The sequence below is a fragment of the Oncorhynchus keta genome, chromosome 27 (assembly GCF_023373465.1).
Source record: "Oncorhynchus keta strain PuntledgeMale-10-30-2019 chromosome 27, Oket_V2, whole genome shotgun sequence".
Taxonomy (NCBI): Eukaryota; Metazoa; Chordata; class Actinopteri; order Salmoniformes; family Salmonidae; genus Oncorhynchus; species Oncorhynchus keta.
This window is the reverse complement of record NC_068447.1, coordinates 30,849,344-30,868,790: the sequence shown is the minus strand read 5'-3', so window position 1 is coordinate 30,868,790 and position 19,447 is coordinate 30,849,344. Positions and strand designations below refer to the sequence as shown.

The window sequence follows — 19,447 nt, the reverse complement described above, 5'->3', positions numbered from 1 at the left end:
TGCCTGCTGTTTGGGGTTTTAGGCTGGGTTTCTGTACAGCACTTTGAGATATCAGCTGATGTACGAAGGGCTATATAAATATATTTTATTTGATTTCAATAAATTTGACTTACCATACATCTTGGAAGACGAGACCAGGTTCCTTGTTGTGCTTTAACAACAAAGAATTACAAGGAGAATTTACATTGGTGGTTAGGGGAACTAACAACAAAAGTTAGGATTATAGGAAAAGGTTAGAACTAAAATCACAAAGTTAGGTGAATTTACGTAGCCAATTAGGTGAATTGACCTAAGCTTAGAATAAGGGTTAGCTAAAGTTGTCCCCGACTCTCCTCGAACATGCAACCTTTAGATTGCTAGAAGATCGCCGATTACGCCCACCCACCCTCTTTAACCCTACTTTTGTTTCTTTCTATAGTAACTAAACCATTAGTAGGTATCAAGTCTTGGAGTGGCTCAGAAATGCATAAAGTGTTTAATATTGTAGGCTGTTTAAACAGGCAGCTCAATTGTGATCGATTGTCCAATTAGTGGCAAAGGATTTGATCTGATTAGACAAAAGACCAATTAATGGAAAAAAAGATTAGGCTGTCTGTGTTAATGTAGTCATAATTATCTGATCTTCACCACATGAACAAAAATGTTTTTTGAAAAGACACTATGTGAATTTAATCCTGGCCTGAATGAGGAAAACTCATTTGGGCAGAATTCCAGGGATCCTTCTCAATTATTCTTCCTCAATGACTTACAGAGGTGATAAGGAAGGCCTAAATTCAATTTGATCGAGCAATAACCAGCAACAGCTGACACCCACATAGCTGATGTTTTGGCGGTGTCAGAGTGGTCAAATCTGTGAGCAGCTGCTCTTGTGATCATTGTCAGAAATCTACACCCCTCCAACTCACAAAAGTTCCGAAAGTTTAGAAAGTCTAGGCTATATAGAAATAATGACGCTCAAATTGAAAATCATTAAATTGAGGATTATATCAGTTTAATTGTGTAGATTACATCTCACATTCCAGCGTTCAAACTTGTAAACAAGGCTACAAGGGATTTCCGTTCAGCCAATGGCAATGTCCGCTTTAGGTATAATGCCAGGAGCCGCTTGTGGATTTGAAAATGAGAAAAAGTGCCAATTTAACCTGGACCTCAGTCTCAAAATACACATCAGCCAATTAAAATTGTTGATTTACTCACATGATAGAACGCTACATTGTAGCTGGTCCCATCAGATAACCTGGCACATGTTAGCCCTATGCTAACCTCACCAGGTGGCAGTGTAGACAATTAGGCCTAACAACTGGCACACAGCAGCATTTAGCTGAACACACTACTACTGTGTTCAAGAGAAACACTTTAAATGTTGTCATTCAACGAGCATGAAACGTCAGTCACAAACCATTGTTTAATTGAGCAGGAGTGACCCGGAGCGCGGCTCCTGCACCTTGGGCCCAAGGGAGAGCCAGGTGGATCCGAGCTCCAGCACATAACATTTCAAAATATTAAAGTATGATAAACCATCAGGTCAATCAATCAGTTTAACTCAAAATAATACCTTTACACAACTCTAATTACCCCAATTTACACTTATTGTGAGTAAACTAAATTTGAGTAACAATACATGATTAAACTATTTGAGTTGGATAAACATATTTCAAGTTAGATGGTTGACATGCCAATTACATGTTGGGAGGAGACAGTGACTGATTAAGCACAGCACACAATCCTTATAAAACAGTTCCATATTTATTGCAAAATATTTTTGTACAGAATACAACTGAAAAAAAACATTAACATAAGAATGGACAGTAAGGCCAACAGAACTCCAAGTGCTGTACTGTACACACACCAATAGTAACATTTGTTGCTTAAATATGATGTACTTCTCATAGCAAACCTCTAGTGGTATATTTCAAAACCTCCTGGCTCTTCTAAAGTATTATTACCTTTACCTGTGCACAGAGACTACTCACATGACCCCAGATGACAATATTTGATTATCTAATTCATTCAATCAGAAATGCTCGCTATACTCATGACTAAAAAAAAAATGTTTGGGCTCCACATTTTTTTTGATTGATATACTTTGGATCAGAATTCTTTAATATCAGTTGTTAATCAGAAGCGCCGTCTCAAATGACATCCTATTCCCTATGTAGTGCACCACCTTTTACCAGAGCCACGCACATCCTTTTGAAGATTTGGCACTGGTGCAATTTTAGTAGTACAGTGCCTTGCGAAAGTATTCGGCCCCCTTGAACTTTGCGACCTTTTGCCACATTTCAGGCTTCAAACATAAAGATATAAAACTGTATTTTTTTGTGAAGAATCAACAACAAGTGGGACACAATCATGAAGTGGAACAACATTTATTGGATATTTCAAACTTTTTTAACAATTCAAAAACTGAAAAATTGGGCGTGCAAAATTATTCAGCCCCTTTACTTTCAGTGCAGCAAACTCTCTCCAGAAGTTCAGTGAGCATCTCTGAATGATCCAATGTTGACTTAAATGACTAATGATGATAAATACAATCCACCTATGTGTAATCAAGTCTCTGTATAAATGCACCTGCACTGTGATAGTCTCAGAGGTCCGTTAAAAGCGCAGAGAGCATCATGAAGAACAAGGAACACACCAGGCAAGTCCGAGATACTGTTGTGAAGAAGTTTAAAGCCGGATTTGGATACAAAAAGATTTCCCAAGTTTTAACATCCGATAATACATCCGATAATATTGAAATGGAAGGAGTATCAGACCACTGCAAATCTACCAAGACCTGGCCGTCCCTCTAAACTTTCAGCTCATACAAGGAGAAGACTGATCAGAGATGCAGCCAAGAGGCCCATGATCACAGATCTACAGCTGAGGTGGGAGACTCTGTCCATAGGACAACAATCAGTCGTATATTGCACAAATCTGGCCTTTATGGAAGAGTGGCAAGAAGAAAGCCATTTCTTAAAGATATCCATAAAAAGTGTTGTTTAAAGTTTGCCACAAGCCACCTGGGAGACACATCAAACATGTGGAAGAAGGTGCTCTGGTCAGATGAAACCAAAATTGAACTTTTTGGCAACAATGCAAAACGTTATGTTTGGTGTAAAAGCAACACAGCGCATCACCCTGAACACACCATCCCCACTGTCAAACATGGTGGTGGCAGCATCATGGTTTGGGCGTGCTTTTCTTCAGCAGGGACAGGGAAGATGGTTCAAATTGATGGGAAGATGGATGGAGCCAAATACAGGACCATTCTGGAAAAACCTGATGGAGTCTGCAAAAGACCTGAGACTGGGACGGAGATTTGTCTTCCAACAAGACAATGATCCAAAACATAAAGCAAAATCTACAATGGAATGGTTAAAAAATAAACATATCCAGGTGTTAGAATGGCCAAGTCAAAGTCCAGACCTGAATCCAATCGAGAATCTGTGGAAAGAACTGAAAACTGCTGTTCACAAATGCTCTCCATCCAACCTCACTGAGCTCGAGCTGTTTTGCAAGGAGGAATGGGAAAGAATTTCAGTCTCTCGATGTGCAAAACTGATAGAGACATACCCCAAGCGACTTACAGCTGTAATCGCAGCAAAAGGTGGCGCTACAAAGTATTAACTTAAGGGGGCTGAATAATTTTGCACGCCCAATTTTTCAGTTTTTGTATTGTTAAAAAAGTTTGAAATATCCAAATAATGTCGTTCCACTTCATGATTGTGTCCCACTTGTTGTTGATTCTTCACAAAAAAATACAGTTTTATATCTTTATGTTTGAAGCCTGAAATGTGGCAAAAGGTCGCAAAGTTCAAGGGGGCCGAATACTTTCGCAAGGCACTGTACTTCTGAGTAAACCTTACTTTCCTCTCTCCCATGCAGCTTTACAAGGCAGAGGTTACAGGTTACATTTTTCTGACATTCAAATATACATCTTAATTGGCTCTCCCAAAGTTGGGATCTAATGTTACAAAACCCCTGTCACTGGAAGTTTACAATAGAAAAATTAAATAGAAGATTAAAATATATCAATTTCTTTTAATGCATAAGCCCTTCGGAAAACAAACCAAACATTACAAAGGATGATTAACGATAAAGTACAATCCAAAATGCTTTGCCAAACACAGATTGGGGAGGGTTTCTTCCAGGTAGGATGACTATGATGTGAGACAGACATCTGTTTGAGAGAAAAAAGATACATGACAAGAAAACAGTCCAAAGGCTGCCAAAATTCCACATAGTGACGAAATAAAGAAAAAGCAAATACATGCTCATTATTTTCTGGCTCAGCTTTGGTAGAAGTTCACACACCTCGCTTGATCAATAATCGTTCCTGTTCTGTATTGGAGGATTGATTCATCATCGTGTACAGTATCAGTGTTCTTCCTCTATTTAGAGGACACAAAGGCCTCCAGAAGTCAAGTCATTCTGTCCAAAAAGAGTCCAAAGTTGACCTAAACATAATGACAAACATCTCTGCACCACCAAATGGGCTGAGCCCTGTCTGAGGCTGAGTGTGATGATGCTAGCAAGCAGGTCTGTGGGCTGTGTAGTACAACACTACACACTGAGGAGTATAACAGATGCTCAGGTTCAGATGAACAACAGACACAGGCTTCGATTATGCTTTCGATACATATCTATAAAGAACAAAGCCAATGGGTATCTGGGTGATGGTATAATGAAAATTAGTTGCACTTTGTCATCTGACAAAGTCTTTCCTTTGAAGCAGCACGCAAACCCCTCTCTACAATGGTGTAATTTAAACAATTTCATACCTAAAGCAGGAAAGGTATGTTGGACCGAAGTGAACTTATCCACAGGTCTATTCTGCTATAAAAGCTCTAGCTGTTGTGTTACCAGATCTCAACTACAAGTCCCTTAATGAAGACACACCAAATTGTCAGATGGCTCCAACGTAAAAAGGGTTGACAAAAAAAACATTCCGTAACCTTTGATACTAGAAGTGTTTCAATGAATCAGGACCCTGAGTAGAGAAGGACATAGGCTTGGGTGAAATTTCAGCAGAAATCATTTTTTTACTGAGCAAACACCAAAAATAATATGACTTTAGCTAAATAGAAACACCTTTAGACATAAATAACTCAGTACTAATTACTGGTACTCTTAAAACCACACATCTAACCAAACCCACAACACAGTCTTCAGCTTAGAATATGCATATACTCATGCATATATAAAGTGTGTATTTTCCCCTTGTGTACGTACGGCAAGCGTGAGGGGCTATACAGAGGAGCCTTTAGTTATACCATCACCCTCAGGAGACTAACACTGATAACAAAGAGCTTCATACGAAGGAGAGCAAACATAATACACCGGATTCAAAACAGGGAGACATCAGCCAGTTCTCTGCAGCCTTGTAAACAGGGTAGGCAAGACAGGCAAACAGGGGGAACAGGGTGGGATGCAATCTAACAGGGAGTAACAGACATCCTATTAGAGCAGCACAGGTGATGGACTATTCAGAGGGACTTCCTCCCTAGTTCGTAGGGATGTCCTCCTTGTGGACCAATGGGAATGGAGCTTGCAGCACTACTGCCTCCTCCTGACGCAACCCGCTGCGGCTGCTACACACTGGGAGCCACGGACAAAGCATTGCCGAGCATTTCAGGGGCCATGACTGGATTTGAAGAAATGAAGAAACAGGCAACAACAAAACAAAAAAATCAGTACGACCACATCCAGCTCATTGACACTGCTGGGAACCCTGGGTGCAACGTCACGCAATGGAACACAACAAAGCACAGCAGCTGAGCCAGGATGGACGATCGAGTGGCTAATCCCAAAGGACTGAGGAGCAGACTGACTGGGCCACAGGGGGAGGGGAAGAGAAGAAGAAAGGAGGAGGGCCTGGTTCAGACAAAGAGCTGGATGCGCTCCCGGATGGTCTGCCTGCAGATGGGGCAGGTCTTGAGGGCGGCACTGCAGTCGATGCAGGAGGCGTGGCCGCACTGGAAAACCAGCTTGATATGGTTGTCGATGCAGATGGGGCAGGTGATGCGCTCCTCCATCTGGCGGTAGCGTGACTGCAGCTGCTCCAGCAGGTTGTGCTGCTCGGAGTTCTCCGAGCCCGGGCTGCAGTCCACCTCTGTCTGGTCTGGAGGGAGAGGAAGGTGATACACATCATTCACTTCAACATCACACAGTATTGTGATCTGTACTATTATTAGTATGACCCGGACAACTTCTATTTATCAATTTCTACCAATGCTCCTCACCGACACGCATCAATAAAAATCTGAAAACAAGACAGGCCTTCTACTCATCTGTGGTATCATTACCTTGTCTAATTTTCTTTGTGATCGTGACCTGGCATTTGATGCATTTCTTCATTCGATGAGCACACTCTGTGGAGAGATTAGGGAGAAGCACAAGGAGTTACCTCAGATCCCAAACATCAAGACCTCAATCCTAAAATAAGGTACCGAGTACAATTGTGGGAACATCAAAGGCCAGTTTCCCCGGACACAGACTAAACCTAGTCCTGGACTAAAAGCCCTTTCAATGGATGCATTTTAGTCCAGGACTATCCTGAATGCTCCAGATGCCACCCCACACGCCACTCACACCAGGGCTTGACATACATTTTTTTTGCCACTTACCCTTCTGACAAGTAGGACTGATATTTTTACTTGTCCGAAAGCTGAAGTCACTTGTCCCAACAAATAAAAAAGGACCCTAACACCATCGGCCAAAATGGTGACTGAAAATGAGTGAAGTACATCGGAGGAATCTGAAATAATGTCTACGCTTGCCCATAGACCACATGTCAAAGTTGTTCCATGGAGGTCAGAGTGTCTGCGGGTTTTTGCTTCTCCCTTGTAATTAATTGATTGAATAAAAGTCACTGATTAGTAAGGAACTCCCCTCACCTGGTTGTCTAGGTCTTAATTGAAAGATAAAACTAGCAGACACATGGCCTTCCATGGAATGAGTTTGACACCACTGCAATTAGACAACATTATTGTCCCCTAGCTACCATCCAAAATAATCTACAAAAAAAATAGATAAAAAGAAAGAAGAACGCTACACATTTGGCTGGCATGCTACGGGAGGGACAAGCGCAATCGTGACATTGATCAAATATACAGTGGGGCAAAAAAATATTTAGTCAGCCACCGATTGTGCAAGTTCTCCCACTTAAAAAGATGAGAGGCCTGTAATTTTCATCATAGGTACACTTCAACTATGACAGACAAAATGAGAAAAAAAATCCAGAAAATCTCATTGTAGGATTTTTAATGAATTTTGGTGGAAAATAAGTATTTGTCAATAAAGTTTATCTCAATACTTTGTTATATACTCTTTGTTGGCAATGACAGGGGTCAAACATTTTCTGTAAGTCTTCACAAGGTTTTCACACACTTTTGCTGGTATTTTGGCCCATTCCTCCATGCAGATCTCCTCTAGAGCAGTGATGTTTTGGGGCTGTTGCTGGGAAACACAGATTTTCAACTCCCTCCAAAGATTTTCTATGGGGTTGAGATCTGGAGACTGGCTAGGCCACTCCAGGACCTTGAAATGCTTCTTACGAAGCCACTCCTTCGTTGCCCAGGCGGTGTGTTTGGGATCATTGTCATGCTGAAAGACCCAGCCACGTTTCATCTTCAATGCCCTTGCTGATGGAAGGAGGTTTTCACTCAAAATCCCACGATACATGGCCCCATTCATTCTTTCCTTTACACGGATTAGTCGTCCTGGTCCCTTTGCAGAAAAACAGCCCCAAAGCATGATGTTTCCACCCCCATGCTTCACAGTAGGTACGGTGTTCTTTGGATGCAACTCAGCATTCTTTGTCCTCCAAACACGACGAGTTGAGTTTTTACCAAAACGTTCTATTTTGGTTTCATCTGACCATATGACATTCTCCCAATCTTCTTCTGGATCATCCAAATGCTCTCTAGCAAACTTCAGACGGGCCTGGACATGTACTGGCTTTAAGTAGGGGGACACGTCTGGCACTGCAGGATTTGAGTCCCTGGCGGCGTAGTGTGTTACTGATGGTAGGCTTTGTTACTTTGGTCCCAGCTCTCTGCAGGTCATTCACTAGGTCCCCCCGTGTGGTTCTGGGATTTTTGCTCACCGTCTTTTTTCTTGTGATCATTTTGACCCCATGGGTGAGATCTTGCGTGGAGCCCCAGATCGAGGGAGATTATCAGTGGTCTTGTATGTCTTCAATTTCCTAATAATTGCTCCCACAGTTGATTTCTTCAAACCAAGCTGCTTACCTATTGCAGATTCAGTCTTCCCAGCCTGGTGCAGGTCTACAATTTTGTTTCGGGTGTCCTTTGACAGCTCTTTGGTCTTGGCCATAGTGGAGTTTGAAGTGTGACTGTTTGAGGTTGTGGACAGGTGTCTTTTATACTGATAACAAGTTCAAACAGGTGCCATTAATACATGTAACGAGTGGAGGACAGAGGAGCCTCTTAAAGAAGATGTTACAGGTCTGTGAGAGCCAGAAATCTAGCTTGTTTGTAGGTGACCAAATACTTATTTTCCAACATCATTTGCAAATAAATTCATTAAAAATCCTAAAAGGATCTCATTATTACCTTAAATGATCTCATTATTACCTTAGGCCTCACCTTAAACAATGTAAAACTTTCTGAAATGACTAATTCATTCTTTGATCATGAAATTGCAGGGCAGGACAGATCTAGCATGCATTAAACTGAAAGAGTGACTTAATAGGCCAAGTCATATTCATGTCAAATGGAGAGAAAATAGAACATTTGGGATCCTACAACAATAAGACACAGTGTTGGATATAGGCAATTTACTGAGAATGTCAACCATGTACGCCCTGCTGTGCACTGCAGCATCTCCGCTGCCTTATCCAATTCTGATTGGACTAATTGTTTGATATTGTAATTTTTTACTTGTCCATTTAGACAACTGAAATCTATATTCTGGTTGTCTGACTATTTTTTATTTTTTTATTTTACCTTTATTTAATCTCGGCAAGTCAGTTAAGAACAAATTCTTATTTTCAAGAATTGGGTTAACTGCCTGGTTAACTGCCTGGTCAGGGGCAGAACGACAGATTTGTACCTTGTCAACTCGGGGGTTTGAACTTGCAACCTTCCGGTTACTAGTCCAACGCTCTAACCATTAGGCTACCCTGCCGCCCCGGACAAGCCTTAATGTCGAGCTCTGTACACTATCCATCTACCTTCGCAGGCAACAATGTGCTGGCAGGGGCAGAAGAGGACGAGCAGGGCCAGCTCGGAGCAGATGAGGCACTCGCTGGGCCCTGGCAGGGCGGGCATGGCCAGGTTGGTCATGGTGTTGGGCGTTGTGTGGACCCGCCGTAGGCTGGTGCTGCTCAGTGACGTGCCACACGTGATGGCCTGCAGCCGCTGCAACCTAAAAGGAACGGATGGATGGAAGACTGATTTGGTATACATACTGTATGATTAGAGGACAAATCCTATCTTCTTTCTTTTGGTTAGTTATTTGTTCTGCTCTTTTCTTTATCACTTATTTTAAAGCCCATTTATGTCTGATTGGGGCATTAATCTCCAGGCTGAGCCATCGGATTGAGGAGTGTGAGAGGTGTTGTAATAATAGTCACTAGCTGCTGTATGTACCGGTACTTCTCGGAGAAGCTCTTGATGAGCTGCAGCACGGCTGTATCCGCCACCAAGTCCAGGGGGCTCTTGCCCTTGTGGTTCGCATAGTTGATGTCTGCGCCCTCCTGTGCCAGGAAACAGGCGATGGCCGCGCCCACGCTCAGATCTGTGTTACCCATCAACCCCGAGCTGCTCAGCTACACAGGAGACATGAAGAGGGAGGGAGAAGGAGGGGAAGAAGAAAGAGAATTGAGTTCTGATGAACCTTTAATCTGGTAAATTAAAGGAATCACATAAGTGAGCTTGAAAGCCGCACACATAAGATATAGCAGAGAGAGAGACAGACAGTACAGTGTACAACAACCACAACAAGAGTGTAATTACTGGGGACATAAGATTACACTAAAGCTAGTAACTGATCATTAGTATAACTTCATCAATAATCTTCTATTAATTATAGTAATCAGTGGCATGTCAGAGATGCAAGCTGCACACCTGTTTACTAAATTCAAAGGGCATGTCTGGTCCTCATACACAGACTAGAGTACCGCAAGGGTGTGTTGTCACTAAACCCAATGCACCCCAGCTGGACAAATCCAGAACCCCCCCCCCCCCTCCTTTGCTGACAATGTGAATACAGGGTACTAAGACTGGCCACCTTGAGATGGCCAGTTTGTGTTTGTTTACCCCATCCATCCACCAAGCCCCAAAAAAGGCTTGGCGGTTGGCCAGCATTGTTTGAGCGCTGCAGTGTTTGGGGTCGTGCCGATATGAGAGGATGCCCTTCGCCAGTGGCAGCTAGAACACAATGCTGATGATTTGCATTTACATAAAGCTCTTCTCAAAATAACAGTGCTTTATGTTGTAATTGTGCAGTTATTGGGGGGTAACTAATTCCTTCCACCAACAATCTGTTGCACCTACCTGGGGTGTCGTCATACAAGGCCCTGTTGTTACCTTGTCCATATTGTAAAAGATAATTCATTCCCAATAACCTACCTAGCTAATAGAAGGAACCATTTTTTTTTATAGAGGTGAGGAGTGATTGTGCCTATATGAAGCTGGGGGAGAGTATCTCTCACACCGTCCTTCTCCTGGCTTGGGCTCCATATTTACATGCTTCAGCCAACTCCATTGGCTACCATTGTGAACAAAAATCAGAGGAGTTTGGCTAAAGCCCATTTGGGACCAGGCAGCTCGGTTAAGGATGTGATCAGGACAACATAGAAAAACTAGCCTGTTGGAACTAGTCTGATCGCTGTGTTCACCATTCTAGGAAAAGCAGGATTTTGGCTAGGGGATAGGTCAGTTTCAAATGTATATGAATGGAGGACAATGTTAGAAATGCAGGAATTCCTGACTAATCAAGAAGGATCACACCTCTCCTCACAGTCCTACCTGACAGTAGAGCGAGGACGATGATGAGCCCGGGCCCCCCTCTCCTCTCTCCTGTGTGGTGGTTGTGGTGCTGGAGGTGGCCGGGGTGAGCTTGGCATTGGCCAGCTGCGGGCGGCTGAGGGCCACATGCATGGCCGTGTCCCCGTCCTCGTCCTCCACGTTGACATCGGCGCCCTCGGCCACCAGCAGCTGCACCAAGTCCCCGTGGCCCTGCGTCACCGCCAGCTGCAACGGCGTCTGGTTGCGGTTGTTGCGGATGTTGATGTCGCAGCGGCCCTGAGAGAGGGTGGGTGAGAGGCCAGGGGAAGTTAGTTGGTGTGGTCGTTTTGAAGCGTAAAGGTACACGTTGATTTAATATAACTTTGTGATCATCTTTAGGTATTGCTGTCATGTAAACAATTTTGGAAGGCTACGGTACAAATGTTAGATTGTAAGTGTTTGCTTTTTATGTCACTGTCCTGTGACTGCCTGGTATCTAAGTATTTTCCTGTGCTGTTTTGTTCCTATTATGCTGTACTGTACTAAGATTGTGCACGGAGGGGTCAATTGACTGGAAGAATACAACATTAAGGACAAACGGCTGATTTCGCTTTTCTGGGGCAGAAAAAGGTTCAAATGCTTCTGTTTCTTGTCAGAAACATTTAGGTCTTTAGGCCTAAGACATGGTAAAAACAACTAGACCTAATGGTTCCTCATAGCACTTTTTTATTTAATGTAGCCTATATTTAAATCCAGATGCATCTTATTTGAAAGACATAGCCTATAGGATAGGCTAAAATATATTATTTTGTTTAGGCTACTTTACTTATTTTGTTACTTGTAGTTCTTATTTTAAGATTTGTACAGTTAGATAGGAAAAAGGCATATCCTAATTGGCCTATTTGTTTTTTTTGGGATAAGCCAATGTTCATTCGTTACAAAGAAAGTTCCAAATAATAATTTTGTTTTATCTGATTGTCTATCTAGGATTTTTACAGTTCGATAGGCAAAATGCATAGCCTAAGGTTAATGGGCCTATTCGTTTTTAGCCCAATGTTCATTTAAGTGTTATAAAGAATATTATAAGCTAAATATTAATTTGTTTTATCTGATTGTTGTTGACTTTTATATAAATGCCAAATTTTTAAGCTATTGAAAATACAGACTCATCATTCATTTACAGTGCCTTGCGAAAGTATTCGGCCCCCTTGAACTTTGTGACCTTTTGCCACATTTCAGGCTTCAAACATAAAGATATAAAACTGTATTTTTTTGTGAAGAATCAACAACAAGTGGGACACAATCATGAAGTGGAACGACATTTATTGGATATTTCAAACTTTTTTAACAAATCAAAAACTGAAAAATTGGGCGTGCAAAATGATTCAGCCCCTTTACTTTCAGTGCAGCAAACTCTCTCCAGAAGTTCAGTGAGGATCTCTGAATGATCCAATGTTGACCTAAATGACTAATGATGATAAATACAATCCACCTGTGTGTAATCAAGTCTCCGTATAAATGCACCTGCACTGTGATAGTCTCAGAGGTCCGTTAAAAGTGCAGAGAGCATCATGAAGAACAAGGAACACACCAGGCAGGTACGAGATACTGTTGTGATGAAGTTTAAAGCCGGATTTGGATACAAAAAGATTTCTCAAGCTTTAACCATCCCAAGGTGCATTGTGCAAGCGATAATATTGAAATGGAAGGAGTATCAGACCACTGCAAATCTACCAAGACCTGGCCGTCCCTCTAAACTTTCAGCTCATACAAGGAGAAGACTGATCAGAGATGCAGCCAAGAGGCCTATGATCACTCTGGATGAACTGCAGAGATCTACAGCAGAGGTGGGAGACTCTGTCCATAGGACAACAATCAGTCGTATATTGCACAAATCTGGCCTTTATGGAAGAGTGGCAAGAAGAAAGCCATTTCTTAAAGATATCCATAAAAAGTGTTGTTTAAAGTTTGCCACAAGCCACCTGGGAGACACACCAAACATGTGGAAGAAGGTGCTCTGGTCAGATGAAACCAAAATTGAACTTTTTGGCAACAATGCAAACGTTATGTTTGGCGTAAAAGCAACACAGCTCATCACCCTGAACACACCATCCCCACTGTCAAACATGGTGGTGGCAGCATCATGGTTTGGGCGTGCTTTTCTTCAGCAGGGACAGGGAAGATGGTTCAAATTGATGGGAAGATGGATGGAGCCAAATACAGGACCATTCTGGAAAAACCTGATGGAGTCTGCAAAAGACCTGAGACTGGGACGGAGATTTGTCTTCCAACAAGACAATGATCCAAAACATAAAGCAAAATCTACAATGGAATGGTTAAAAAATAAACATATCCAGGTGTTAGAATGGCCAAGTCAAAGTCCAGACCTGAATCCAATCGAGAATCTGTGGAAAGAACTGAAAACTGCTGTTCACAAATGCTCTCCATCCAACCTCACTGAGCTCGAGCTGTTTTGCAAGGAGGAATGGGAAAAAATTTCAGTCTCTCGATGTGCAAACTGATAGAGACATACCCCAAGCGACTTACAGCTGTAATCGCAGCAAAAGGTGGCGCTACAAAGTATTAACTTAAGGGGGCTGAATAATTTTGCACGCCCAGTTTTTTAGTTTTTGATTTGTTAAAAAAGTTTGAAATATTCAATAAATGTCGTTCCACTTCATGATTGTTGTTGATTCTTCACAAAAAAATAAAGTTTTATATCTTTATGTTTGAAGCCTGAAATGTGGCAAAAGGTCGCAAAGTTCAAGGGGGCCGAATACTTTCGAAAGGTACTGTATCTGCTGCGGGAGCACTTAAACAAATATTTATAATATTGTCAAAGTTTAACTTGAAGTAACGTTTATGCGACTTTAATTGACAGTAGGCCTAGCCTATGTGTAGGCCTATATTATTGGCTGTTTGGTTTGCAAGGAGGGATTTTTTCCAACAGCACAATTGTTCTAGTACTTGTAATGTTTAGTGTGGCATTTCTGTCCCAGTTTCAAAGGATGCTGTCAATGCAGAATTAAGGAAAGTTTCTTGGAAAGTTCATTTTAGGCCAACAAGTCGTTGAAAGTGTTGCATGGAAACAACAACTCTTCGAGCTGCTCCACAACCGAAAATGTAATATCTGTTAACAGCCACCAGGAGGAGGTCTCCTTCATAACTCTGGGGAGCAGAGAGCGAAGGGGAGACAGAAAGACACAGAGATATACAGGCTGGGTGAAACCCCTTTTTAGCCCCGTTCCTTACTTCTTTTACAAGGATCTCGGCCACGTCTCGGTGGTTGTTGAGGGCGGCCAGGTGCAGAGCTGAGAAGCCGTCCTCCTTCTTGACGTCCACCAGCTGACGCGCCCGAGCCAAGATCTTCTCCGTGGCCCTGTGGAAACAAATGGCCTTGAGTTCAGATGGGATATATAGTGCACTACTCATATAATGTACATGTTTCGTGCCTTGGGGACAGAAGAGTGCTTTATGGATTATAATCACACACACACACACACACGGAAACCCTGGAATCAGACTGTGTTGTGACGTAGGTCAATGTGTCACATCGGTAGCTTAAGGGGCATTTGGATGGTGGCACAGACAGCTGCTTCAGGAGTTAGAACTAAGCCGTCATAAGAAGGAAAGGAAACGACACAGCCAGCGAGCCCCAACATTGGTCAGGGATTTCCATTAGGCAGTGCTAAGCGTTTTACTAAGGAGCAGCAGCTCTGAAAAGCATTGACCTCCAGCTCTCGGCTGAACTTGCATTAAAGGATTGCCGTTGCTCATTCCTAACACCCTCCTCCTCCCCCGTCATACATCTCACTCTACCATCAGTCACTTCCTCCACCATTCCCACACTCAGATAAATCTTCCTCAAGCACTCATCATAATTCACTCTAATTCACACCACATATTCATGCCACAAAATGTTTTCTATAACTACTTCCACAGACTTTCGCCAATCTCCATAGTGTGCAAAGTGAGAGGTGGTGGTGGAAAGACTGAGCTGGGGCTTTGAGGAAGAATAGGACGGGTGTATTGAATAATCCTGCTTTGTTATTCAAGCACTGGGTTTTGATATTGCAGTCCGTCGAGGGGCTGGCTGGCTGTAAAGCAGGGCTGTCCGTGTCCATCCTCTGCGCCGGCTGCTTTATGGCGTGTGAAATTGAACTCAACAGACCTTAGTTAGTCAGTGCCCCAGTCCCTTAGCCCTGGCCTGTACAGTATTATTCAGTTCTCGGGCCACTGCAGACAGGCAGGCTCCTTCCCATTAGTTAGTTGTTTTTAACTTGCATCTCATTTTTAATAATCTAATGTCAACATGAAGCGTTTGCATCTCCAAGTTACTGTTAAATAATTTGAAATGTCATGAGGCATCTATATATTATATTCTTCAATAAAAATGTAAATGACCACTACTAAACAGCAAATTAGACATTTGAGTGTCGACTCGACTGGGTAACCGTTTAGTTTAAGTAATTACAGTAGTGTACAGTAAAAGCACGGTCAGAGGATGCATAGTCAAATTATTTCTGCTGCAATAAGGGGGTTTAATGCAGCATTATTTATGATAGCAACACAGTGCTGCTAATTGCCGCCCTCATTAACACATGCTCATCTATTTCAGACGCATTACTGTATACGACCAGCAGAGCTGGCTGGGACGAAACAAAAGGCCTGGGAATTGCCAGGGACCTCACGAAAAGATATTATCATGATGCTTAGGTGCCGATACGATATGTATTGCGATTCTCAAGATACTTAGGTGCCGACACGATATGTAATGTGATTCTCATGACTCTACATTTATTGTGATTTGATACTGAGATTCCATTGCGATTTGATGTTCCATACATATTTCTCACTATGTCTGCTGCATAGAGATAAGAGAGCATGATAAAAGTTTGATCAGTCATGGAAATAAAAGTGCTGAAAACATGATGGCTCACTATTTTATAAAAAGATGGGGAACAAGATATACAATGAAAAATACCAGAGTTTTGGCGCAGGTACAGCATTGAAATTTTTATTTATTTTTACAAATCAATATAATATCGTCCAAAATAATGTTGCGATATGTAACTGTATAGATCATCCCCCCCCCCAATCCCTAGGAAACAACCAGCAGATGGGCGTGGTCAGCCAGCCTTGTTAGAAGCAGCTCACCACATACTGTACTACTGGTGGGGGGGACATCCAGGTCATTTGTACCTGCAGTACGGATCACATAGGGAGGAGGGTAGGCAAAATGGAGGGTGGATAGAGAGGTTGTCACGGCTGCCTCCCTCGCTCCTCCATCAAAACCGCATCTCTCAGATCCCCCCTACCCCTCCCCACTTCGCAAGCTCATAGTCCCGCCCCCTCCCCTTGCAGCACTTGGAAAGTGTTTCTGATTGGATTTTTGCCCAATCACTCCATCGCATCTTACCTCGCCTCCCCTCGGTTTCGATTTCTGCATCATTTCCATAATAACCCCTGCACATTCATGAATATTCCCATATCTACGAGGCATTACTGTCTTAACATGAGCTCAAACAGCACGACTTGAGGGCATTCCAATGCTATGATAATGACTACACTAGAGAGCAAATGTATTTTTGGGTTATCATCGTTTGGTATTAATCGTGGACTCATTGGGGAAATAAACATCGCTCCTAAGTGACATTGATTTGAGGAGGTGGAAAGAAATGTGTGTTCATTTGCTGAGTAACTATGTGACGCAGAGGGACAGAGGAAGTCATCTCAGATGTTTAATGTTGCTGTGGTTGGACTGTGTGTGAGGGATAAGGCCTAGCTGGGGTAAGTACAGACAGACGGACTGGCCTTTGGCTGGGAGCCTGGCTGGGGACTCGGGAAGGAGCACTGAGAGCCCAGGTCACCAGATAGAGAGATGAAGAGAGAGATTGAGGAAGATTGGAGAGAGGGAGGGAGGGTGAGAAGAGACAGCGGCGAGTGAGAAAGAGGGAAAGAGAGTGTCTAGGGAGCTCCAGTACTCCTCTGGCTGCCTGTGTCTGGGGAGCTCCAGTACTCCTCTGGCTGCCTGTGTCTGGGGAGCTCCAGTACTCCTCTGGCTGCCTGTGTCTGGGGAGCTCCAGTACTCCTCTGGCTGCCTGTGTCTGGGGAGCTCCAGTACTCCTCTGGCTGCCTGTGTATGGGGAGCTCCAGTACTCCTCTGGCTGCCTGTGTCTAGGGAGCTCCAGTACTCCTCTGGCTGCCTGTGTCTAGGGAGCTCCAGTACTCCTCTGGCTGCCTGTGTCTGGGGAGCTCCAGTATTCCTCTGCCTTCCGAGGATCCTTTTAGAACTAGGTTCTTTCTCCATTTCCTCAGATAAACTAAATAAATACCTTCAACCAAATAAACAAATGCACATTTGAGAGGAGCAAGAGAAAAATTTGATAATTATGACTAAACTCAAAACCACTTTAAGGTTGCTACTTTGGGGTAAAAGAAACTCAAATAACTAAACAATGAAAGAAACACAGACACTTGGGCATCTTTCAGCAAAAAACCCTAAAGGCCAAAAGCTGAAACGAGTTGGTTCTACTTTTAACAATAAATACACTTTTTTTTATTCCGTTGTTCTCCACTATACCTCAGCATGCATGCATACATACCTACAAAAAGTTTGGATAAGAGCGTCTGCTAAATGACTTAAATGTAATGTAAATGTAATACCACTGCTGTAATACATGTACAGTGGGGAGGACAAGTATTTGATACACTGCCGATTTTGCAGGTTTTCCTACTTACAAAGCATGTAGAGGCAAATGAATGACTTAAAAATCATACAATGTGATTTTCTAGATTTTTAGATTCCGTCTCTCACAGTTGAAGTGTACCTATGATAAATATTACAGAACTCTACATGCTTTGTAAGTAGGAAAACCTGCAAATTCGGCAGCGTATCAAATACTTGTTCTCCCCACTGTGTGTACATTTATGGAATAGATATACAAGCAGGATAGGGCAGATGTGTGTGTGTTTACTGTGGAATTCAGGCACGGGGGTGTAGTTATTTAGTCCCCCCAGAGCTGTGGGAGTGAGCTGGGCCAATGTGATGAGAGAATCTGGGCTATAACTACTAGTGGCAATAACATCTGCTAAATATGTGTATGTGACCAATAACATTTGATTTGATTTGGGGAGGAGGGTCCTGGCTTGTGGCACAAATCCCATACTGATAATATACTTTTTCGTGCTTCAGGTTCAATTCATCTATATGTGACTTTGTTGAGCTTCACAATCAACTGTAGAAACTTTTGGATTCCTTGGACATGTTTGCTGCCAAACCTTGTCCATAGACTGCTTACAGGGTAAGGAAACCAATTTGTAATTTGGATGAATTATCCCTTTTACAGTAACACAAGTGTCTTGCTATATGGTGTTGGGTTAAGCAAAGCCAGTTACTCTAGACCCAACTCCAGTCCTCCAGTACCCCCAACAGCACACATTTTTGTTGTAGCCCCAGACAAACTCACCTGATTGAACTCATTGAGGGCCTGATGAATAGTTGACAACTTGAATCAGGTGTGCTTGTCTGGGGCTACAATAGAAATGTGTACTGTTGGGGGTACTTGAGGACTGGAGTTGGGAACCACTGGTTACGCCATGACTAACAGACTGTTCTGATGCCAATAGAATGTCTAACAGTTGCGTTCTGATGTACTTCAATCACTTGTTGGGTCTATAAGCATTTGTTCTGTCCTGTATTTCAGTCCTATCACCCTGAATAAGGCACAGTGATGCCCATACGTTGGTGGTTTACCCAATAAATTACTGGGAGCTTGTATAGAGTGTGCAACTCTTAATTTTTTATAGCCTACAGTTTTCACTGTTTGTCAGTACCTTTACTAACTTTTGGGTGGTGTGCGCCAGCTCAAGCTTTCACTAGACTCTGGGGTTTAAAGGCCTGACGAAGAACAAAACTGAAAGCAATGTTACAACTTTAAACACTGTTGGGCTGGGTATTCTAGTCATTGCCGAAACAAATGTATTTCACCCTGGCTTTGGTAACTAAACTGAAATCAGATCAAAGTCATTGTGGACTCTTTGCCAACACTAGGGTTTTTTGTTTCTGAAGTGAGATCTGCGCCTTCTGTCTGTATCTGGTATGTACTTATTCAATGCAACACCACTACCCTGATTGTTTGAACACAAACTACCAGTTCATCATCACAAACTGTATGGACAAAGAATGTAGCCTAGCCATGAATGTGTGTGGGATGTCTTGAGTGTCTTCTCTCTCAGTGTTAATAGTGCTGGTGGGAAGGGAAGGAGGGCGAGAGACAGGAGAGCCTGGCTGTTCTCAGTGCTGAGGCTCATGGGAACAGAAGCTGTGTGGGAGCTTCCCATCTCAGCCTGGTGTGTGTTAGGGCTGGACTGTATACGGTATTTTATGATATACTGGTATTGATGCAGGGACCAGTTTGGGTTTTTACTTTACCTTCTATACCGGTATTTTAATGTTTAGTTCACTCTCTGCCCTTTCTTTCCGTGCC

The 19,447-nt window shown here is 42.7% G+C and overlaps 1 protein-coding gene across 5 annotated transcripts in view; it reads right to left on the bottom strand.

Moving 5' to 3' along the window:
* Positions 1–1,727: 1,727 nt before the first annotated feature.
* Positions 1,728–19,447, bottom strand: part of LOC118359796 (E3 ubiquitin-protein ligase MIB2-like) — an 83,678-nt gene continuing 65,958 nt past the window's right edge. For all 5 annotated transcript variants that reach the window (XM_035738540.2, XM_035738541.2, XM_035738537.2 and 2 more), the window contains 6 exons: positions 14,211–14,337; positions 10,980–11,255; positions 9,600–9,778; positions 9,182–9,375; positions 6,291–6,356; positions 1,728–6,106 (listed from right to left, as the gene is read on the bottom strand). In XM_035738540.2, the coding sequence (XP_035594433.1) occupies positions 5,865–6,106; positions 6,291–6,356; positions 9,182–9,375; positions 9,600–9,778; positions 10,980–11,255; positions 14,211–14,337 (1,084 nt within the window). In that variant the 3' untranslated portion in view covers positions 1,728–5,864. The remainder of the gene's footprint in view (positions 6,107–6,290; positions 6,357–9,181; positions 9,376–9,599; positions 9,779–10,979; positions 11,256–14,210; positions 14,338–19,447) is intronic.